Here is a 24455-nt window from a genome sequence, read left to right as displayed (position 1 = left end):
CCCTCGGCGCCTGCCGCCCCCTCCTACCTCCAGGCACTGCCCCTCCTCCGTCCCGCCCCCCGCGCCGGCTGGGGAGAGCCGCAGCGGCCGCCGCTCTGCCCGCTAGCCCGGGCGCACTTCGCGAGCGCGCGTCCCCGGCCCGGCTCCTCGGTCCGGTTCCGCGGCAGCCTTGGGGGAGCCCGGTCGCTGTCCTGGCCGGCCCTGCTCCGCTCGGGACAGCGGCGCCCCGCGTCCCAGGAACTTGGGCAGGACCCGGACGGGACCAGCGCGCGGAGCTGGAGCCGGCGCTCCGCGGCTATGCCCGGTGCGCCCTGGCCTGCCAGCCGCACGTCCTGCCCCTGGGCCCGGCCCCCGACGGCCGCGCGGCACTGAGATGACTTTCCGCGCCCTCCTGAGCGTCAGCTTCGAGGGACCTCGCCCGGACGGCGGCTCCGGGAGCGCCGGCTCAGGCACGGGCGCGGGCGGCACGGGCGGTGCGGCCGCCTCGGAGGGCCCGGCGGTGGGTGGCGTGCCGGGTGCCGCGGGCGGCGGCGGCGGCGGCGTGGTGGGGGCGGGCGGCGGCGAGGACAACGGCAGCGCGGCCGGGGAGCCGGGGGGCACGGGCGCGGGTGGCGAGGTGAACTGCTCGGCGGCCGTCGGGGGCCTGGTGGTGAGCGCGCAGGGCTTGGGCGTGGGGGTCTTCCTGGCCGCTTTCATCCTCACCGCCGTGGCCGGCAACCTGCTGGTCATCCTCTCGGTGGCCTGCAACCGCCACCTGCAGACGGTCACCAACTATTTCATCGTCAACCTGGCCGTGGCCGACCTGCTGCTGAGCGCCGCGGTGCTGCCCTTCTCGGCCACCATGGAGGTGCTGGGCTTCTGGGCCTTCGGCCGCGCCTTCTGCGACGTGTGGGCCGCCGTGGACGTGCTGTGCTGCACGGCCTCCATCCTCAGCCTCTGCACCATCTCCGTGGACCGGTACGTGGGCGTGCGCCACTCACTCAAGTACCCGGCCATCATGACGGAGCGCAAGGCGGCCGCCATCCTGGCGCTCCTCTGGGTCGTCGCCCTCGTGGTGTCCGTGGGGCCGCTGCTGGGCTGGAAGGAGCCGGTGCCCCCGGACGAGCGCTTCTGCGGCATCACCGAGGAGGCGGGCTACGCCGTCTTCTCCTCCGTGTGCTCCTTCTACCTGCCCATGGCCGTCATCATCGTTATGTACTGCCGCGTGTACGTGGTCGCGCGCAGCACCACTCGCAGCCTCGAGGCGGGGGTCAAGCGCGAGCGGGGCAAGGCTTCGGAGGTGGTGCTGCGCATCCACTGTCGCGGCGCTGCTGCCGGTGCGGACGGGACGCCCGGGGCGCGCAGTGCCAAGGGCCACAACTTCCGCAGCTCCCTCTCCGTGCGGCTGCTCAAGTTCTCCCGCGAAAAGAAGGCAGCCAAGACTCTGGCCATCGTGGTGGGCGTCTTCGTGCTCTGCTGGTTCCCCTTCTTCTTCGTGCTGCCACTGGGTGAGTGCCCCCCACCCACCAGCCCCTGACCCCCACTCCCACCCCCCACCCCTAGCTTTGTCTTTTACACACACACACACACACACACACATGCCAACTTGGATGACCCTAAATTCCTCATCTTAACATGAGTGTCTTAAGCAGGGGGCACGCATGCGCCACTGGGTAATGGGAAGACCAGAGGCCGTTCTAGCTGGTGAGTTTTTTCTCACAAGCGTCTGACTTTCCCAGCCTGCTCTGCTTCATTGCTATTACAAGCCCTGGGCATGTTTTACACTCCCAATCCCGCTAAATATCAAAGGTTTGTGGGAATTGTGTATCGTGTCCATCATACGTGGCCAGTGTGTATGGCGCAGATATCTATAACCCACTGCCCATCCCAGACACCAATGCCAGGCCTGGAGCTGGGGGCACAGAGCAGGTGGGCTGAGGCATGTACGTACTCCCCATGGTCCATGTACATGGGCAGACTCCAGAAGGTTTCTTTCCTAGTCCCGCCCCAGCTGGTATTTGTGAATGCCCGTGGGTCTCATTTCTGAAATCTCTTGGAGATGGGGGCAGGGTGGGAAGAAAAGGGAAGAGAATCGGGGCAGCTTGAAAAATTGCAAGTTGCTATTCATCACCGTGTCTTACGTTGATGGTCTTATGTTGATGGTGTCCTTTAGCTCTTCGATGGCAGAATTCTTCTGTTTTTTCCACCAGCTGCCTGCCTGCAGTCCTGGGAACTAGGTAGCTTTGCTCCAGGGCTTCCTCCCACCTCTGGAGGCCCCCCGCTGGGCAATCTGAAGGCTGGGCAGACATAGTGAGAAGAAGGGGGAACAGCATCTTGGGGGACACTTGAGTTGCGTTCCCCATGGCTGCAACTTCAATCAGCCCACGTCTGGCCCTCCCCAGGGCCCCCCACAGGCCTTGCAAGGGCCTTCCAGGCAGAGAGGCTGTGCCTGTGTCAGGAAGGGGACAATAGCCTTCCTCCTGCAGGCCCTCTGCACACAGCAGCCAGAGTGGCCTTTATACATTATAAATGAGACGGTGTCCCTCCTTTGCTGAAAGTCTTCAATGCCTTCCCACCACCACCCTGGGAACAAACTCCAAACCCTCTCCCATGGCGTATGAGACAGTGACCTTCAAATTTATTGTTCAAACTAAAGTGGGACACGAGGAGCATTCGTGCTGGGGCCACAGACGTGAACCAGGATTGTGAAGGGCAAGCCTGGACAAGTGATCAGAAGGCCCAGCGTGGTGGCCGTCTCCTCTCTGCCTTAGTGGCTCGGCTGTTCCGCCCTTGGTCGTGGCACTCTCCAACCCCTGACTCATCAGGTGGCCCCCTGGCCCAGCTCAGGCCTGTATCTTGGCCTTTGCACTTGTCCCTTCCCTCTGTGCTGCCCGCCCCAACTCCTCCCCTGCCAAGGTCTTGTAGGTCTCACCTTAAATGTCCCCTCCTCAGAAAGACTTGATGCCCACGATCTCACTGGCACCCTCCTCTGTGTTCTCCTTGAAGCACAAAGTACTTTCCCTTCCCTGGACCAGTAGCTGGAATTACATTAGTGTGGGTTGAGTGGTTCGGTGTCTGATTTCTCCTTCCGGCCCCAAAGTTCTGTGAGGACAGGTGTGTCCCCTCAGCCATCGCAGAAGCACTGAGCGCACAGCAGCCGGCATGGTACCCACTGAGAGACTCAGCAGTGGGAGCCCAGGTCTGGGGGCCAACCTGCCTGGGTTCAAATCCCAGCTCTGCCCTCTCCTGTGTGACTGTGAGCAAGTCACTTAAAATCTCCGGGCCTCCATTTCCTGTTGTGACCCCTAGGCTGATGTCATTGGTTGATTGGGGGAAGTAGATCACCAGGACTTTCTTCCAAGCCTATTTTAGTCAGAAGCTTGGCTGAACTAGTAGCAGCAAGGTCCCGAGTGACAGAGAGGATGACGGTAGCTGTGTATGAGGTGCACTGCAGCACTGAGCTAGCAATGCAACTCATTCCATGCGTGTCTCTGTGTGACTGTGACTAGGGCACGTGGGCATCTGCTGTTGTGGTAGATGCTCAGTTCTGAGTAAGAAGTGATAAATTACCGACTTGGAATGGTCCCCTGGCACGGAGAGTGGGGGTGGGGGAGCAGCTCAGAGGCCCGGAGCAACACACTTGAGAGGGCAAATAGACATGAAGGGGAAAGCTGATTTTCTCCCTGTTTCACAACCCACCCCACCCAAGACTGAGAACACTTCCAGCCCAGCTGCCTCCTCCCAGTCCCTGTCCCGGCTCCGCCCATTCTCTCCAACCCATGTTAGAGATTGCGGCCTTTCTTTTGTCCCTCTGAACTTCGCTTGGGGGCCCTGGCAATGTAGTGGGTATGAGTTGGGCTGCGATCCACGTGGTCGGAAGTTTGAAATCACCCGCAGCTTCTCTGGAGAAAGACTGGGCTTCCTGCTCCTGTACACAGTGACAGTCTCAGAAACTCACAGGGGTCGCTCTGACTCAGCATTGACTCAATGGCAGCAAGTTTAGTTTTTAAATGAACTCCTCTTGAATATTCTGGTTACAGAATAGTGCACAGATAAACCTCACCAAACCCAACCCATAGCTGCTGAGTTGCTGCTGACCCTAGTGACCCACAGGACAGAGTCGAACTGCCTCACAGGGTGTCCAAGGCACTAACTCTTTACAGAAGCAGACAGCAACATCGTTCTCCGTTGGAGCAGCTGGTGGGTTTGAACCACCGGCCTTTTAGTTAGCAGCCAAGTATTTTGCCCACAGTACCACCAAGCTTTTTTCAATGGAGAAGCTAATCTCTCAAACACCCACGGCCCTGTGATCACCCACCCAGAACAGATGTTTCTGCTTGTTTCCAATCTCTTTCTCATGTCAAAAGGACCAACCATATTGAAAAGCCAAACCTATAGGCATCAAACCCATTCCGATGATAAATCATAGTGGCCCAATTGGACCTAGTAGAACTTGTTGTTTCTGAGACGGTAAACCTTTACAGGAGCAGGCAGCCTCATCTGTCTCCTGAGGAGCAGCTGGTAGATTTGAATCATGGACCTTGTGGTTAGCAGCCCAATGGTTAGTCCACAGCACCACTAGGACTATTAGCTTGCAGATTAACCAAGAAACCCCAAAACACTGCCATCAAATGGATTCATTCTAGAGAAGCCTTTTTTTTTTCTTTTTAAAATCACTTTATTGGGAGCTCATACAAGTCTTATCACAATACATACATACATACATACATACATATATACATAGTGTCAAGCACATGTGTACATCTGTTGCCATCATCATTCTCAAAACATTTTCTTTCTACTTGAGCCCTTGGTATCAGCTCCTCATTTTTTCCCTCCTTCCCCACCTCCCGCCCAACACAAACCCTTGATAATATATAAATTATTATTTTGTCGTGTCTTACACTGTCCGATGTCTCCCTTCACCCACTTTTCTGTTTCCCAGGGAAGGAGTTATATGTAGATCCTTGTGCTCAGTTCCCCCTTTCTACCCTACCTTCCTCTTACCCTGCTGGTATCACTACTCTCATTATTGGTACTGAGGGGTTTATCTGTCCTGGATTCCTTGTGTTTTCAATTCATATCTGCACCAGTGTACATCCTCTGGTCTAGCCAGACTTGTAAGGTTAGAATTTGGATCATCATGGGGTGGGGGGAAGCATTAAAGAACTAGAGGAAAGTTGTATGTTTAATCATTGCTATACTGCACCCCGACTGGCTCATCTCCTCCTGAGACCCTTCTATAAGGGGCTGTCCAGTTGCCTACAGATGGGCTTTGGGTCTCTACTCCATACGTCCCCTCATTCACAATGGTATGGTTTTTTGTTCTTTGATCCCTGATATCTGATACCTTCAACACCTCATGATCACACAGACTGGTGTGCTTCTTCCATGTGGGCTTTGTTGCTTGTAAGCTAAATGGCCACTTGTTTATCCTCAAGCCTTTAAGACCCCAGACACTATATATTTTGATAGCCGGGCACCATCAGCTTTCTTTTGCTTATGCACCCATTTGTCTTCAGGGATGGTGTCGGGAAGGTGAGTATCATGGAATGCCAGTTTAACAGAACAAAGTGTTCTTGCATTGAAGAAATACTTGAGTGAAGACCCAATGCCTATCTGCTACCTTCATACTCAACCTATAAATATATGCACATAGATCTATTTCTCCATCATCATATATAAATATATTTACATATGTACATGCTTGTATTTAGACCTCCATAAATGTCCTTTTCCTCCTAGTTCTTTCCTCTATTTCCTTTTACTTTCCTCTTGTCCTACTATCATCCTCAGCCTTCATTTGGGTTTCAGTAATTCATCTTGGTTACATTGCCCTTGATCACACCCTACCAGGCGTCCTACACCCTCCTTGCCATTGATTTTGGATCACTTATTGTTCCCATGTCCCTTGGTTTGTTAACAACCACATCCTTTTCCCCCTCCCCCTCTCCCGTGTCCCCCCAGAACCATAAATCCTGTTGTTTTCTCCTCCAGATTGTTTATCCCACCTGTCTTATCTAGATAGACCTACAAAGATAATAATATGCACAAAAAAACAAGACAGAGCAAAACAAAGCAATAAAAGAAAACAAAACAACAAAAAACCAATGACAAAAAGAAAGCCTGTAAATAGTTCAAGGTCTGTTTGTTGACCTTTAGGACTGTTTTCCAGTCAAGTCTGATGGTGTCCAATGCCCTGGCCCAAAAGTCTGTATTGGGTATTCCCTTGGGACTTCTTTGCTCTGCTCCCCTTGCTGTTCTGTTGCACATCCTTAGTGTTTGCCTCGGTGTGGTGGGGTCAGATTGGGCACAATTCCTGTACTGCCTCCAGTGTTGTCCCCTGTAGAGCTATGGGTCAGTGAGGGGTGTCGTGTCTCATAGTGGGGCCAGCACTATGGTCCTCTCTGTGCATTGGCTGCTCTGAGGAGGGATATCATCCTCAACGCTTGGTGGACTAGAATGTGCTCCACTCTCTCTTCCTCCCCCTTCATTTGCTCCTGTGTGCTCTGATCAGACATGTCCTTCTCTCTGAGCTGTACTTTCAGTGCTGTCCTCTGAAGTGAATTCTCCTGGGGCCGGGGGGGGGGGGCGGCGTCAGGGCGGCTGTCCACGTAGTTCGGATTATATACACCAAAAAAAAAAACCCCACCTAAACTCAATTACCATTGAGTCAATGCCAACTCATAGTCACCCTATAGGACAGGGTAGAACTGCCCCTGTGTTTCTGAGACTGTAACTTTACACAGGAGTGGCAAACCCCATCTTTCTCCCACGGGGCCACTGGTGGTTTTGAACTGCCAACCTTGCAGATCACAACCCAGCACGTGACCACTACGCCATCAGGGCTCCTCCTATAAGCACAGCCACCGTGAAATCCCCTCCTCTGTCCCTTCCTCTATTTTCTGCTATCTCCAGAGGCATGTCTGGTGCTCCTCACTCCTATACGGGTGTTTAGGTAACCCTGGCATCATGGCTGCTAACCACAAAGTCTGCAGTTCCAAACCACCAGCCAGCCACTCCATGGGAGAAATAGGAGGCTTTTTACTCCTGTAAATAGTTACAGCCTTATAAACCCACAGGGGCAGTTCTGCTGGTTCCATGAGGTCACTATGAGGTGGTATTGACTCGACGGTTTTTGTAGCTGTGTTTGTACCATGGTTACTAGAGATCCTGTATCCATACCAATGTACAGTGCCATCTGTGTGTCTGTAGGATTTATGTAAGCGCATGTCCTGTTCACTTTGCCTTTCCCCACACCATGACAAGGTTGCAGCTGCCCCATGCTGGTCTGTCGTAGCAGCCGTGCTGGATTTCACTGAAGCAGAAACCACAGCCGGCCATCCAATCCCGTCACTGACTGAGTGTGAGCTTTCCTGGTCCTTCTGTTCCTGTCATCACTTGTGTGATGCTCTGCTGTCTGAACGTTCTCCTCTTCCTGGAAGCCATCCCTGGACCCCATGGCCCTCTGCTCCTTGCTCCCATACACTGCCTTCTCAGTCCCTCCACCTGTGAGGCTCCTGTGCCTGCCACGGCACTCCGGGGCTGCTGTTTCATCTTTCCTACTCATCTGTGCCAGGCCTCCCAGGACATCTCATGGCCCCAGCGCAGAGCCCGAGGCACTGATGGAGCGGAATTGGGTGGGACAGGAACGAAATCCCCAGGTCTGCCGTGTTGTGTTGTGACTTGGAGGACAGGAGCAGCAATGAGAGGGGAGGGCAGGGCCTGCTTGGGGGGGGGGGGAGGAAGTTGCTGGATAAGGCTGTCAGGAGGAAGGCAGGGGTGCTGACACCTCCAGCTCTGGGCCCAGGTCAAGGAAGGGAACAGCCCCATTGAAGCACAGGGGCACTTGGAGTCACTACTCTGGGCCGGGCTGTGGAAGCCAAGGGTCTTGGCTAGGTATGGAGACGCCAGGTCTGCGGTGGAGATATGCAGAACTTTGGTGAAATGCCAGTGATGACAGTTGTAGGAGCAGGAGCAAGGGGTGCAGTCTCCCAGAAAGAGAGTGAAGGAAGAAGAGAAAAGAGGGGCTGAAGATGGAGCCCTCAGGGGCAGGGCTTCCCCCTCCTTCCTCCCCCAGCCCAAGGAAGGCAGCAGAGAAAGCAGCAGTCAGGAGTGGGATTGCTACTCCCTCCTCAAGGTCCTTGTCACCACTAAGAGCAAAATAAGAAGGGGGAGGGGGGGGAACAAAGCCCATAAGAATGAGTGTTCACTCACTGAGGCCACAGCTCAGTGACCCTCCCCCATGCTACCACCCACGGAGCCAAAGGGAAGGCAGCATTTCCACCCACCCACCTCAGGACCCAGCAGCCAGCAGCCAGCCTGCCTAGCGGTCCAGGGTCCCTGAGAGCCATTGCCACAGGACACATGAAGCATCAGAGGTCTCAGGCCACAGGGCAGCATCTGGTGAGGCAGACCCCAGTCAGAGGCTGAGAGACATGGGGAGATAGACACTGAGGCCCTGAAATCCTGAGGAACCAGGGGAGGGGCTGGGGATCATCCCCTAAACCTGCATCTGCGCCCCCTCTGCCATGAAGAGCAGCCGCAGAGCACGTGTCCCCTCAGGGCAGGCAAGGGGTCAACTCATGAGAATCCTAGACACAGCCTGGCTCATTCCGTGATTCCAGAGCAGTTCAGCCTGTGGCTCCTGGAGCTACAGGAAACCCACTCTCCCGGCATTCCCTCCATGCCCAGGGGAGTCTTTCCTCCCTTCTCTAAAGGACAGCGGCCTCACAGCCTGGCTGCTCAGCCAGCCCAGCTCTTGCCTGTTGGCCCAGCATCAATGCTAACCATGCGCCCCTGTGTCCTCAGGGAGCGCTCTCATTGTGCCAACAAGCAAAGTACTTGTCGATTTGAGTCCACCCTGAAGGTCTGACAATCCACCTCTGAGAACCCCCCTGCTGTCCCCCACAGTGAACCCCTACGGAGCACAGTTCTCCTTGGCCACATGTGAGTCTCAATCAGCTCTGTGGCAACTGGTCTGATTTGCTTTGGGTGTTCCGGTTCCCATTCCAGTCAAGGATGTGACCACCAAGCCTTTGGGGGCCTGTGGAGAGGGTAACCCTTCCCATGGCAGATGGGTGTCTGGCAGCCCTGGAAAATCACAAGAAACTGTCTCTGGCCCCTCCTGACAGGACCATTTAGCCTGTAAAGGTGCCGAAGAGCCCAAACCTACGGGTGTGTTTTGGGAGGGAAAGTAGTTCGACTCGGCTGCATGCAGGCTGTCATGAGGGGGCCCTGAGAAAGAGGCTTGGCACGAGGTGAGCTGCATTGTGGGAAGGGTAAGTTGGCTGCAAATGTACCCACCTGGGTAAAGCCTTCTGCCTCTGGGATGCTTTAGTGGCAGGGTCCCCTTCCTGCCACTCCCCAAGTGTCTGGGCCTGTGGTTTGGTTTAGAAGGGGACTCTCCCAGGCACTGCAGGCCCGGGAGGGGGGCTGGAAAGAACCATTTCCAGAGAGCTTTCTATCTCAGCAGCCTCTCGAGCAGCCGTTCTCAACCTGTGGGTTCTCAACCTTTGGGGGTAGAATGACTCTTTCACAGGGGTCACCCCATTCATAACAGTAGCAAAATTATAGTGATGAAGTAGCAACGAAAATAATTTTATGTTTGGGGGTCACCACAACATGAGGAACTAACTGTATTAAAGGGTCACGGCCTGTGGAAGGTGGAGAACCACTGCTCTAGATGCCACACCTCCCTGGGGTCTGTCATTACCAGCAGGCCTTGGCTTGCCTGGCAAATGCACCCCAGCCATGCCCAGAAGTGGGACATCCAATGGAACCCACCAAAACCCGACAGTCCCACCCCATCGCTCCAGGCACCCAACCCCCCACTTACACTCAGACCTGTGTCCTTGGATTAGGCACTGTGGTCATCACGCAGGCTCAGAACCAAGGCGCCTCAGAAATACCCCTCTAAGTAGGAACTGTTCAGAGGCTCTGAGATCGGGCATCCCTGGCCAACTGGCCAGCATCCTAGTGCCAGCTCCAGTCACCCGTGAGTCAGGCCTGGGCCTATCTCCCTGACTGACAGTCTGCACCCTTGAGATTCCTTGCCTGCCTGACCACACCTAGATCTACTTAGGTACCCCTCTCCCAACCTCCCAAGCACATACTTTGAGGACAATGCTCTGCCACTATCCATCTTCTGATACACAGCATGAGGCAGAAGAAAAGGTACTTTTGTAAGCATAGAAAACTTAAATTAAAAATAAATGGTCGATTTCCTCTCAATGGCCCTATATAAAATTTCCAAGACTTCAAATCTTTACAGAAGTAGCCTCATCGTTCCTTCATGGACTGAGTGGCTGGTGGGTTTGAACAGTAGACCTGTGGTTAGCAGCTCAAAGTGTAACCCACGCCACCACCAGGCCTCCTTGTGGGCATAAAAAGTGGTGGTGTTTGTGGGCACCATGTGGTTTGGGAGACCTGGAATATGGAGTGTATGAGGAGAAGAAGCAGGCAATGAGGCAGAATGCCATCAGCAGGAGAGTGGATAAGGTGCCGTGTGGTCTGGTTGGGAATACCACCCAGCAAGAAAAACTGCGCAATGACTGACACACAACAACAACCTGGATGAGAGTCCTGGTGATGCAGCAGGCTACTTGTTGGGCCATGAACTGCAAGGTCAGCAATTCAAAACCACCAACATCTCCTTGGGAGAAAGATGAGGCTTTCAGAAGCAAGAAGAACTGATCAATGGTGATAAAAATCAGTAGTGGTGACACAGTTGTGTGTGTGTGAGAGAGAGAGAGAGAGAGAGACAGAGAAATGGGAAAGAGTGAGCTGGATGGGGATTTAGAAACTCTCTTCTGTAGGTTGTGCCTTAATTAGGGAGGGAGCAGGAAGGAGGAGGAGGAAGAGAGAATGTGAGTCCTGGTGGGGAACTAGTGTTCAGATTGACAAACACACGTTGGCAGGCCTGTGTGAAGGGTGCATGTGTTAGGCCGAGTTGACCAGAAAAACAAATCCAATGACACTCATATGTGTATAAGAAAGGGCTTTCATCAAAGAGTAATTATATATTAAGAAAATTCCCCAACCCAGTCCAGATCAAGTCCAGTACTAGTCCATAAATCCTTCTTCAGACTCATGCTGTCACATGCAATGTTGCAAAATGCAGGAAGATCACAGGTCAGTGGGTGCAAACTCTTGTGGATCCAATGGTGGTAGAAGCATATCAGTGCTGGTTCAGGTCTGCACTTGGCTCCTCCAGTTCTCCGAGTGTGGCTCTTCAACAGCAAGTTGAAGCAGAGAGAGATGGAGGCTCTCGCAGAGCTCAGCAAGTCTTCCAAATGGGAGGGGGAGCGTCCCCAGAATCCTCATGAGAAGGCTAGGCCCACAAGGAGGCATTGTCAGGCATGGCCTGATTGACAGGCTAGATTCCACCCCTACACCTATTTATGAAGTTGACATGAAATTATGTAACTACCACAGCACATCTGACGGTTGGTCAAGTGATGCCCACACTCCATGGGCTCCCTGAGGGCATGCAGGGTGCTGCAGATACATGGTGACAGGGAGGGATTGTTGGTGCCAAGTCCTTAAGACTGATATATCACCGCCACTGTCCCCTGAAGAAGGGGCTGGCATTATCTCTCCTGCCTATGCCTTGGCACAGTGCCTAGCACATAGTAGGTGCTCAGGGGATGTGTGCAGAGAGAGAAGGTGGCTGAGCCCATGACCTATTTGTGACCAGCCCTACCAAGGGTCTGCGTGGAGCAGCAAGATCCACCGAAGGCAACCATGCTTGGTAGTGATTAGCCATTCCTGCAGCCTTGTGTTTCTCAACTTTGTGCATAACTCCTAATGGTTATTGAGTGGTGACTGTGAGTCAGCAATAAGCTAGACTCATTGGGGCCTCTGAAGCCCCTTTATATATCAATGAAGTTCAAACGCAGGCAAAACTGATCAGAAAAGGGATGGTGTGTGTGTGTGTGTGTGTGTGTGTGTGTGTGTGTGTGTGTGTGTGTGTGAAATGGAAATTGGAAAAGAGCAGTGTGGGTAGTGATTGATAAATTCTACTGTTACCACTAACATTTATTGAGTGAGTACTGTGAATCAGCAATGAGCTAGGTTTGCTGTTTGGATTTTTTTTTCCTTTTTGTTGTTACTTGTCTCTGTTTTTCCCATCCTGAAAAGCCTCCAACACAGAAAGCAATGGGCAGAACAGGAAGTCAGCCCCCAAAGTTCTACCCCTGAGAATGATTTTGAATCAAATCCCACTTCATCTCTACATTTGACCACGCATAGTTCTAGACAACAGGAACGCTTTTTAAACTACTATTATTAGTATGATCCAGAAAAACAATTGTTTGCCATCATCTGGAATATGTTGCCAATTGCCTCGTCAGTTTCAGTTTAGTTGATTTGTCTCCTGGGTACAACTGCTAAGTTGCCCCTTCCTCTGCTTTTCTTTTCCATTTCTTTGATTAAAAGAAGGGAGAAGGGGGTGGGAAACAGACTATTGGTCCCAAAGAACGCGTTCAGCCTGTGATTTGCTTCCCCACAGGGTTGTTAACCTGTTCCTCTGTCTCCGACTTCCCAATGAAGTGGCCTGATCAGATCCAGGGTCTGCATTTCAGTCAAAAAAATCTTTGTCATGGTGTTGTGCTAGCTCAAGGGATCAGGTCCTGACGCCCTGACATTATAAGGTGCCCCTTATGAAGTGTCCCATGAGCCTTTTACCTGCTAGTTTTAGCAGCTGTGGACCATGACCTGGACCCATCCTGACCTAAAGTAGTGGTATTTCAGTTCCACCATTCCTGCTGCATTTACTCCCTGGCATTCTAAAATAGAATGCGCATGAGCTGCTTGGTTCACTGAAAGAGAATGATTTCTCAGAGTAAACAGCATCTCTCTGGTATTCCTCCCAGAGGTGACCAGTGGGGTGGCTTAGGACCGTGATGATGTCATAATGTGACATTATTCCCATGTGTTGGGAGCTCAGCAGGTTCATCTTATACCAGTGGTCCCCTTCCGGGTTGGGCCTGAGACATAGCACAGTTCTACAAGCAGAGCATGACCCAGTGAGACGTCCCACGCTCCACTTACACTTCTCCCACCCCAAACCTCAAATCAGCCATTGCTCCAGTGAGCACCGATCTCTTTCAGCTCAGAGACTACCATCTGGACCCTCGGCCGCTCACTGATGCTGTTGGCCACTGACTCAGTGGACATCACTAGAAAATAAGGTTTACCTTTATTTTTGTAAAAGAGAAATACCCCCCTTGTGTGAGACTAAGTTTTCTAGAGAAGCAAAATCAGTAATACTCATATATGTATAAGAAAGAATTTCATATCAAAAAAGCGACCCAGTCGAGTCCACTTCAAGTTCATGGGTCCGATGCTAGCCGGAGCTCCCAGATGACTTGCCTGGCTGCTGGAGGATAAAGCAGGAAGATGAAGAGGGAGGCTGGGAGATCACAGGCCAGTGGGTGCAGAGTCACCTGGATTCAAGGTCTGCAGGCACATGGCCAGGTGCTGGCAGCTCCCAGAGATGAAGGCAGGCCACCTAGCTGCCAACACCAGAGCCAGATACACAATCCAGGCAAACGGGAAGGTGAAGAGCCAGAGAGAGAAGTGCCCAGTGTGTCTTATTAAAGGCCACACCCCCAAAGAGGCATCATCAGGCTGTAACCTGATTGATAGGTGAGACTCCACCCCTACACTCTCGTGCCAGTACCATCAAGTTGACGTAAAATGCAGTCATCACAGCCACTGAGGAGGTGGGCTTCCGTCCAGAGGGTGGCTGTCACCAAGGAGCCACACTGAGTGGCTTAAAACAGCCAAAATGTGTTCCCTCACCATTCTGGAGGCAGGAAGTCCAGAATCCAGGGCTCATCCGGACCGTGTTCTGTCAGAAGGCCCTGGAGGAGGACCCAACCTGGTCTTTCTGAGCTTCTGGCGGCCCCAGATCTTCCCAGGTAGAATTCTGCTATCCGCCTCCCTCTTCTCCTGACTGTCTCTGTGTGGCATTTTCCTCTCTGCGGGTCTCTTCATGCCTGGAATGCAGACACCAGCCCTGGTGCACCAGGCCCACTGCCCCAAGACAGCCTCGTGGTCACTAGAGACACTGGCACATTCCCAGGAGCCCCAGTCTACGATGCCCACGTATTTGTTTGGGGAGAACACAGTTCAACCCATAACAGCAAGGAGGCCTAATCCATCCCTGGATCCAGAGTTCCAGAGCAGGCAGAGGGGCCGGCAGACATGTCCGTGCACTTGGCAGGGTCTTGGGTTGGGGCTCTCCTGGAAGCAGAGTCTAATTTGGGGTTCCTATCAAGTGAGGAATTGGGGCAGGATCGCTCGAGAAACCTGTGAGGGAAGCGGGATGGGGCTGCAGACAGAGCTAAACTAAGGGTGTGCTCTCGGGCTACAATGTCCGGCCTGCACCTGAAGCTGCTCATTGAAGGAAGACTACCAACCCGTAGCCATGGAGCAGAGGGCCCAGAATGCACCGCGTCTTGAGGCAAGGGGCCAGCCTGTCTTATCTTGACACTAGTCCATCATTGGCTGCCTTCTGTCCCCTGAGGAAAGTGCCATTTCCCCCACTTGACACGGTGCCCATTGAGACATTAGCAGCCAACATTCAACAGTGGCTGGGGACACGGAGTAGCTACCAGGCCAAGGAAACCTTGGTAGCGCCCCAGCCGTCAACTGTTAAGAGTGACATTTGAGCAGAGACATGACACAGGGAAAGGAGATGGCCTAGCATCTCCCTGAGGTTCCTCCCAGGTGGTTGGGGTTTGACACAGATTCATGAGACACACACCCAGCAGGCCCACTCCTTCTGAGTGGTCTCTGTGAGCACGGACACATGGAAGCCAAACCCCACATGGCCAGGCCCCGCAGGGCACCCCGAGACTAGACAGGAGGCCAGCAGAAGCCGCGTGGGCTGGTGCAAACAGAATTAAGAAGTGCTCAAGGCACGACTGCAGGACCCACTACCGCCTCTCAAGACCCCCAGCGGAGAGGAGCTAACCATCAGCATGCTCCAGGAGAAGCTCATTTGGGACTCAGGCTGAAGACAGGAGAGAGCCGCTGTGGAGAGAGGCGGGCAGACCAGCGGTAGCATGGCTAAGGCAAAGGCCCCGGAGAAGGGGCTGGGTGTTCTGTCCAAGGGGCAGGCCAGGAAGGAACACAGCAAGTGGTTATAGCTTCTGACCTCAGGGCCCTTGGAAGACCAGGGCAGGGCCTGTTTCTATCCTTTGAAGATGTCCTGAAAAGGCCAAGGCCATGAACACGAGACTGCCCAGAGTTCAGAGCCTGACCTTTGCCACCCCTCTGGGAGACATCAGGCCAGGGGCGTCACAGCTCTGAACCAGAGTGCGGTAGGGACTAAATGAGACGTCTGACACAAAGGGCCCGGCCCTTGACAGCACTGTCTCTCCTGTCCTGCCTCTTCACGGATCAGTGGACTCACCCAGCAGACCCTGTGGTGCCAGGCCCTTGTGTTCGAGGTGGGGTGGAAAGAAAATCCCATCCTCACCTTCCAGAGATTACCAGAAGTCTCATGGTGGCACAACAGGTCGTGCTCAGCTACGACTCAAAAGGTTGGTGTTTGGAACCCACCCAGAGACCCCTCAAAGAGCGGCCTGGTGACCTGGTTCTGAAAGGGCCCTCCATGAAGACCCGAAGGGGCATGAGTCTACTCCGAAACACACAGGGCAACCTGAGTCAAAATCGACACACTGGTAACTGATTTGGTTTGGGGCTTCAGGAGACCACGTGGGATAAAACATCTTCTCGTGCAAGCAAACCGTTCTATTACAGTGCAGACGTGCAGGAAAAGGAACCCCTGGCTCAGACTTGCTGAGGAAGACCATCTGAGCTAAAGGCAGTGGGCTGGGTAGGAGGGACGAGTGGTGCCTTGGGCTATGAGAGAGATGGAGGGAGCGCTCCGCCCCGCCCCGGTGGGGAGAGCTGCTTGTGGTTACTGGAGCTGTAGTTACGAGGGAGGAAAACAAGTCTGGGGCCTGGAAGACAGGGCAAAGGCAGTTGGGCTTATTCCCCAGAGCTGCTCAAAGCCCCGGGCAATTCTTAGAAGGGGAAGGACAGGACGGGAACCATTTTTAAGAGAGAGCAGCCCAGTAACTGAGGAATGGAAACCACGAGGCTGGAGGCAGCTGGGAAGGACTAGGGTTGCCGCCACAGGATGAGAGGACAGGCTCAGCAGAGGGCTCGGACAAAGGGAAGGGAGAGAGAGTCCACCATACCGGCCAGTGGTGACCAGGTGGACGTGTAGGATGAAGAAGGAAGATCCCTTCAGCAAACTCAGGGTGCAGAGTCACTACAGTGCACTCACAAGGTTTCCCGAGCACCGGGAACGCGGAGCCAAGCAAACAGATGTGACCCTGCCTTTGGAACTGGGCCGCAGAGAGCAAGACAGTGGACAGAATGGATGAGAACTCGGAGTACAGTGGGGGTGGTGAGTCATATTGTGAGCAGAGCAGAACTGCTTCGCGGGCTGTCCATGGCTGTGGCCTTTCCGAACGGATCGTCAGGCCTGACTTCCAAGGTGCACCCAGGTTAATTTGAACTGCCAACCCTTTGGTTAGTTGCCTAGCCCTTCACCATTTGCACCCCCCAGGGAGAAACTAGAGTCAGCTAAGGAGCCGGGTAGCACATGGTGGGGTTACAGAGGAAGTCAGGATGGCCTCCCCAAGAAGGTGCGTGTGTGAGCCTATGGATATCTGGGACGTGTTCCAGACAGGGAAAGGCCAGTGCCAAGGCCCTGAGGTAGGTAGAATAAGAGGCTAGAGTGCAGCGAGTAGGCAGGGGCAGGACGTGCTGAGCTGTGCAGGCTCCTATTCTGATGTGGGCAGGAAGCTGTCAGAAGCTCGGGAGCAGAGACGAGAAGATCCATTTATATAAGGAAGGGGCTTCAAAGAATTCATGGAGAGAGAAATAGAATGAAAAGCTAATAGTCTTTCCATGAGAATATTTTAAAAGAACTAATCTGGTTGCTGGATAGAGAATAGACTCAGGTGGGGCGGGGGGGGGGGGCGGTGGCGAGGGAGACATCAGTGAGCTGCTGCTGAACTGCCCCAGGTCAGAGATTAAGAGATGGAGTGGAGATGGAATGAAAAGGGTGGAGAAGGGGCAAAGGGAAGAGTGATGGAGTTCTGACGTCACCTCCTTCCCCCTGGCCTGCAGTCGCGCTCTCCCATGCACACTCACTTCCCTCTTGTCCCTCAGACACCCCGGACCACCTCAGGGCCTTGGCACATCCTGTGGCTCCGCCTGGCAATGCTCTTCCCCCACATGTCCACACTCCCTCATTTGGCTCCAGTGTCCCATCTGCAGCAGGCTTCTCCTGATCCCCTTGTCCCAAAAGCATGCCACCAGCCAGCCTATCTTTCTCTGCCCTCTCTCATATGCCACCCCCCCATTCTCCCTCTCCTTCTTCCTGCTCCCACATAGCTCTATGCACACCTTGCTTACTGCCCTGCTCCTTCATTTCCCCCTGTGCAAGTTCTACAAACACACACAGTGGTGTTTGCCTTGCTTACCGCATTCACGGACTGTCGGCCCTGATGACACGTGAGTGCGAGATCGATGTGGGATGTCAGGAGATACCCCAGTGGAGATGTCTGGGGGCAGCTGGATCTGTGAGTCTGGACTTCAAGAAAATGGTCTGCACTGGAGATGGACATGTGGCCTTGTCGGCCTAAAGTTAGTATTGAAACTCACGGCTCTGTCCGCGTCCTTTGCTGGTGTGACTGCTGTGAGAAGCCAGTTTGGTGCTTCCTCAAAGACCCAGAATTGCCAGATGGTTCAGCAATGCCCCTCCTCGGTGTAGACCCCAAAGACGTGAAAGCAGGAGCTCAAACCCAGATGCCAGTGCCCACAGTGGCCACGCGGTGGGAACACCCCCAGTGTCCACCAGCAGATGCCTGGGTAAACCCCGCCTGGCTTGGCTCCCTATGGAAGACTCCGCAGGCAGCCGTAGAGGGAGCTAAAGTCCCACGGGTGTGTGCCATGGGCGACCCCTAGAATGCACGTGAAGGAAATTAAGCCTGCACATGCATGAAATATTGAAAATAAGCAAGTGGCTGGAGACCAGATGCAGATTCATGGTGATCAAAGGCTACAGGGAGGGAGAAGTGGGGAGTTAGGCTTCCAGAGTCCAGAGTTACTGTTGAGAATGAAAACGTTTGGGAATAAAAGAATGATTACTGAAAACTGAAGTAACCACAAAACTGAATGGAAGCCAAGACAAGGAGACAAAAAGAGATTCAAGTCCCAAGGGCAGCCCTACACTTGGCTATAGGAAGAAGCAATGGGAGAACCCAAGGAGTAGGGAATGGGGGCTCCTAGGGGCGTGACATCCTGGAAGCTATTGGTGAGCCCCCAGGTCAAGTGAGAGCAAGGCCCCTGGGCTGGGGGCTGCGTAGGTGGGACACTGGGGCAGGGCCAGGCTAGTGTTGACCATTGCAAGATACTGGAATCCTTTTAGCTTTTGAAGCCTCCTCATAGTCTCTGCTTTTAGCCAAGATCTATTTGACAGGGCGTTTCTGGAAACTATGCAAAACTCCCAGTGGAAGATGGAGGAGCTCCCTGGGGCCAGAAAGCAGGGAGAAGTCAGCCTGGCCACTTGACTGGGGTACAAGGCAGTGGAATCGGAGTGACAAGGAAGAAGAGGGGGTGAGGCTGGATGCTGGGCCCAGAGGTAGGAGGCTGCAGAGGGCACCGTACAAGGGTACCTCTCTTTGCAAGGGTAACTGTAAAATAGGCTATGGAGAATGTGGAGCGTAGGAGGCCGAGCCAGCTCTGGGCAGAGGAGGAGGCTGCTGAGGCACAGAGAGAGTAGCCTTGGCCTTGCGCCCTCAGTCAGTCTGCCCATTGAGACAGGAGCTGGCTGTCAAAAGTGTGTGTCAGACTGCTAGAGAAGCTAACACCAGACACACAAGCCAGGTGTAACTCCGAGTGGCTGGGGGAGGGGAAGGCTAGGAAGGACACTGTCCATTGATGCCCCCACAGATAGGCAACAAGAAGGCATTGTGCCCACGAGCCAGGTGCCCATCCTCAGGAACAGCTCTACTGGCCTACTCTCCTGGCATACAGTGAGCAACCAATCCCTTCAGACTTTCCAGAGAGGCTGTGGGCCAGTGCGGGAGAGTGGAGCAGGTGCAGGGAAGCGTTGGCAGTACACCAGAGCCCTCTGGGAAGAGGGGAGGGATGAAGCTCGCCTTTTGCCCTTGGGCTGGGGACAGAGGACCAGCCTCTTGGGCGCTGCGCTTGTGGAGCCCAAAGCACAGATATCTGCATTTCCCACCACACCTGTAGTACAGGTGGGCCAACTTCCACCCCAATACCCCATCTGCATCTCTTACCCCAGGCTTCCTCTGCCCACCCAAATCCTCCCTGCTCACCCATGCAGCAGGCAGGAGGTGCAGAAAATTAACGCCCAAGGGAGTAGCCCAACCGATAACTGGTAGGGTGGGAATGTCAATATCCCACCTCCCTCACCCCACTGGTGGGATGACATTGGGGTACATATTCTTCACAGTCACTCAGAATTCCCCAGTGAGTTGAAGCCCCTGTTTAGCCAGAGGAATAACTCATTGTTTTGTTTTTTTAAATGAAGAACTCCATCAAGTCAGATCCAGCGCATAGTGACCCTGTAGGACAGAGTAGACCTGCCCACAGAGTTTCCCAGGCTGCCATCTGGACTGAAGCAGGCTGTCTCATCTGCCTCCTGCGGCACCTGTGATCTCTGACCTTCCAGTTAACAGTACTTAGCCACCCTGGGCTCCTAGATAACACACCTTTTTCAACAACAAAAAAAAACACTTTTTTTAAGCTAGTTTTTAACAGTTTGACCGACATACAATTCACGTAACATACATTTCAGTAGTTCAGTCACACTCATAAGCACTGTGTACCCATCACCACCATCAATGCCAGGACATGTCTTCTTCCTTGACCAAAATACATGGACTGTTGATTGGTACTGATTAAGAACTTAGGCGACTGGACACTATCTACACAATGAGGGTTTGGGGAAAGGGGAAACTTTCATTCATGACAAAGGCAGATCAGGAATAAACATGTCCTAAAAAGGCAAAGAGAGGACAAAAGTAGAATGTATGTGGTAGTCCTGAGTTGCCATCTACTGGGCACCTTCAAGCCAAGAATTCTGAACTGAACTAACTAACACCCAGTGTCCTCCACATCCATAACCTTGGGATAGTAGTCATCTGCTTCTCACATGGCAGCCTTAGGCCCATGGGAGTGTTTCAGCGCCTCTAATCTGCTCCCGGTGTGTTTAAGGTGGAGTCCGGTTCACTTAGTGGGAGTTCAAGGCGGATCCTTCTGGTGTGACCTCTGAAGGATGTTGTACACCTCAAAAGGCCAGAGTCTAAAGTCCTGGTTCATAGTACAGAGCTTGGATCACCAAGGGCTGAACTGGGTCAAAAATGCCCAATTAGGACATGATGCTGAGCTTATTTTTTCATCAGTGGGTCATATACTGAAAGTTGACCATTTTACCCACTGGCAGGCCGCCCCACCCAGCAACCAAAGTGTAGTCGCCCTCTGCAAGACAGACATGCCTTCCACCCCACCACCTCTGCCCTTGGATTTCCAGTGAGGCTCACTAGTCACTCTAGTAGGAACGGCTGGATAACACACCTCTTTTGGCTGCCTTCTCTTCTCATGTCTCTCTTCCTCCTCCAGCTACGGGTGCTTCACTTACCCCCAAAACAACAACTTGTATTTGAATCCTTGTCTCCAGCTCAGCGTCTGGGAGAGGCCAAAGTAAGACAGACGCTCAACAGGATACGGTGGGAAAGTCTTGCGACCGAGAGACTGAGTTTGAATACCAGCTCCTTTGTGTGTAAGGAAGTCCCAGGCGGCCTCCGTACACATTGGTTGAGCCTCAGTTAGAACAATCTTGCTTACAACCAGACCCCGGCCACACTCCCTACCCTCTTACCTACCAATCCTACTTCAGACCTCACTAATAGCAATGCCCTTTGGCCAGCTTTGCCTCACCACTTACAGCATAGTCTACTGATTTGTCATCCTGGGCTAAATATAAAAGAAAGAATTGTAGCCCAAGTCAGAAAGTTATTTTCAGGCGTCTGTCTTACTTTGCAGCCATTGAGGGACTCTGTTCTTGGGGGTCACCTTCCTGGAAGCTGAGGTCCACTGAGTAGCCCCCACATTCCAAAACCAATTGCCCAGCCCTCCCAGGGGTAGCATCTCAGGAGCACTCCCTGATGGATACCCCAGCCTCCCCAAGCCCACCAGATTCTAGCTTTGGTTCTGGCCACTCTCCAGGCCTGGGAACTGGATCCCTTCCCGGGACCCAAGTTTCTCCTCTCAAGGCCACACAATTAGGAAGGAGGCGAAAACAGAGTGGATTAAGAGCTAGCTAAGAGCTCAGTTTTAAAATAGATGAACCTTCACAAAATCCCTTCCAGACAAACAATGTTGCCCCTGTTTCTCTGACAAGGAAAGGGAGGGTTGGATGCCCCAGGGACTTGCGTGACCAAGGCTTGACAGGATGGACTGTGTGACCCCACATGACTGCCCTCTTCTGAGAAGTCTCATACCTGAAACTCTCCCTATCTGTTGGAGGCTGGAACATGCTGAGTGATGTGTCTCCCAGGGTGGAGAAGAGAGTGTGGTGCCTTTTCCACATTGGTAGGGATTGCCTTGATTTTCTTAGAGGCAAGAGGAAGAAAGGGTAGGGCCTACGATTTGTCAAGGACCACCGCCCCCTTGGCCTATTTGGCCTAGAAGACCCCTCCACCCCGGATGGATTGGATACCCCTGCCTGCCCGTGCTGCTGCTTCAGATGAGTGAGGATGAGAGTGGCCTCTGCTTCTAGGGCCATGTCTTTCTGCTTTGCTGGGTGTCGGTTGTAGACACATGGCCTCCTTTCAGTCCATGGTGGGTGTCCCAGGAGAGAGGTTTATAGGCAAGAGGAGCTTTCTAGCACAGTTCAGATTCCAGCATCTACCATCCCAACTACCTGGTACCCTGTCCCCTCAGAGCCATCCCAGAAGCCTTCTCCAGCCCCCTCCACTGGGATAGCCCCATTATCCTGCCCATAGACAGTGTTTATGGATGTTTAATTCCAGAATCATCTTTCACCTGATTAGGAAAAAAAGTCTTATTAAAAGTTGAACTTCTCTGCACTTAAGGTCCTTCAGCCCTGACATGTAGTTTGCTGGATTTGTCCTAAGGTTACTCCCAGGTCCCAAACTGGCCTTCCTCATCCCCCTGCAATGTCCTCTGCTCCTCCTTAGCTTGCTGGCCTCTGGTCTCATCCATTGGGGCCCTGGAAGGTTCGCTGAGCCCGACCTCACCCCCACCCCCCAGGTACATACAGAGCACCACCATCACTCCCGCCTCTGTGCCCACGGTACTTTATTCACTGTGCTTCTTAGGAAACAAGGTCATGGTTTTAATTACAAAAATCAAAAACAAAAAAAAAGGTTGTGAACTGGATACTGACTTATAGCTACAGTCCAGGACAGATCGCTGTCCCCAGAGGGTATATATACCCCAGTGGTATATATACTCTGTACATTATCTTTCTCCCACGGAACAGCTGGTAGGCTCCACCCACCACCTTCCGGTTAGCAGCTAAGCACCGAATCTCTGTCCAACCAGGGCTCCTTAGGAGCAAGTCTTGGCCTACCTTGAATGTAGGGGTTCGTACCCTTCCTATCCATGCTGTGTACTCCTTAGGCATCTGGGGAAGACAACAGGTCCCCTCTCAGAGTCACGCTTGCAAACACATAACATAAAACGCCAAGGGTTACAAGTGAAACGAATATGACATATATTTTTAATTTTATGGTAGAAAAACACCTATAACAAGATGTTTGCCATTTTCATCAATTGAACGTGTACCAGGCAGGGGCAGATTGCGTCACCAAATGTGCTGCCCCGTCACTATCCATTCCCAGAAGTTGATCTTCACTACAGATAGAAATCTCAAAATAGCTGATTTAGTAATAAACGTGCTTCTTCACGAACCAAAATAAAAAACCCAACTCCCCGTCATCCGGGGGGATTCCGACTCAGTGACCCACAGGACAGGGCAGCATTGCTCCTGTGAGTTTCTGAGCTGCTTCTCACTGTGGGAGTAGAAAGCCCACCCCGCCACAAAGCAACTGGTGTTTCTGAACTGCCAGCCTTGCAGTTAGCAGACCAGTGCATAACCACTATGCGACCAGGCCTCCTCCTTCACTAACAGCGGGTTCTAACGACTGGCATTTCCAAATAACAAGGAGCAGAAACTGTATGTCAAAGGATCTGCAATAACTACGATAGGGAAACTATCAGGGGTATTTCTAGCATTCAGCCAGACCAGATGAAACAACCGCCAGGGTACCTGTTCTGACCTACAAAAACAGCCCACTCATACGTTTTGCCAAACTCTATGACCCACACTCATCATTGAAGGGAATATACCGTTTCAGGGGGAGGTATGTAAAAAGGAAGATAAATGTTTCCTCCCACCCAAGTCCATGGACCCCCGGAATCATACAAGAGGGGGCTACAAATTTTTCACGGGCAAAATGGAGTTAAAAGGTTCTAGAAAGTTCCCAGCGACCTGTTGAAGCCCCCGTTGTATATCTAGGAGCCTCGGGGAAAGTCCATGGGGATCAACTCGCCAGCCCTGGGGGTGCAGTCTGCTATGAGCAGGGCTGCTAACCCTCGGGTCGGCCATTCGAAACCACCAGGCGCCCCTCCAGGAGCCACATAAGGCTTTCTGCTCTTTGCAGTGGGATTTGCAGCATGGGGTGCACCCTGGGCCAGGTTCTGCCTGGTCCTTCCCCGCCCTGCAGGACCTAACCCGCATCTCTCTGGCTCCCCAGGCTCCCTGTTCCCGCAGCTGAAGCCATCCGAGGGCGTGTTCAAGGTCATCTTCTGGCTTGGCTACTTCAACAGTTGCGTGAACCCGCTCATCTACCCCTGCTCCAGCCGGGAGTTCAAGCGCGCCTTCCTCCGCCTCCTGCGCTGCCAGTGCCGCCGGCGCCGGCGCCGGCGTCCCCTCTGGCGCGTCTATGGCCACCACTGGCGGGCCTCGACCGCCGGCCCGCACCCCGACTGCGTCCCCAGCCCGGGCTCCGCGCTCCCCGGGGCCCCGCTGGCCCTCACGGCGCCCTCGGCCCGCGACGCCCCCGGCCCTCCCGAGGCGGCGGACGGGCGCAAAGCGGTCTGCGGCTTCCGCGAGTGGCGGCTGCTCGGGCCCCTCCGGAGCCCCACCACCCAGCTGCGGGCCAAGGTCTCCAGCCTGTCCCACAAGATCCGCGCCGGGGGCGCGCCGCGCGCCGGGGACGCGCACGCCCACGCCCTGCGCGCCGACGTGGAGGCCGTGTCCCTTGGCGTCCCCCACGACGTGGCCCAGGGTGTCCCCTACCAGGCCTATGACTTGGCCGACTACAGCAACCTCCGGGAGACTGACATTTAAGGACCCCTGAGCCAGGCAGGGGAAATGACAGGACTTT

The 24455-nt window shown here is 53.6% G+C and overlaps 1 protein-coding gene across 1 annotated transcript; it reads left to right on the top strand.

Moving 5' to 3' along the window:
- The first annotated feature begins 373 nt into the window (after window positions 1–373).
- Window positions 374–24455, top strand: ADRA1D (adrenoceptor alpha 1D). The gene is made up of 2 exons (XM_075527822.1): window positions 374–1487; window positions 23823–24455. The coding sequence occupies exons 1-2, from the start codon at window positions 374–376 to the stop codon at window positions 24416–24418; spliced, it is 1710 nt and encodes a 569-aa protein (XP_075383937.1). The 3' UTR covers window positions 24419–24455.

The sequence above is a fragment of the Tenrec ecaudatus genome, chromosome 12, assembly GCF_050624435.1.
Source record: "Tenrec ecaudatus isolate mTenEca1 chromosome 12, mTenEca1.hap1, whole genome shotgun sequence".
Classification (NCBI taxonomy): domain Eukaryota; kingdom Metazoa; phylum Chordata; class Mammalia; order Afrosoricida; family Tenrecidae; genus Tenrec; species Tenrec ecaudatus.
This window is presented reverse-complemented; position numbering and strand designations above follow the sequence as displayed.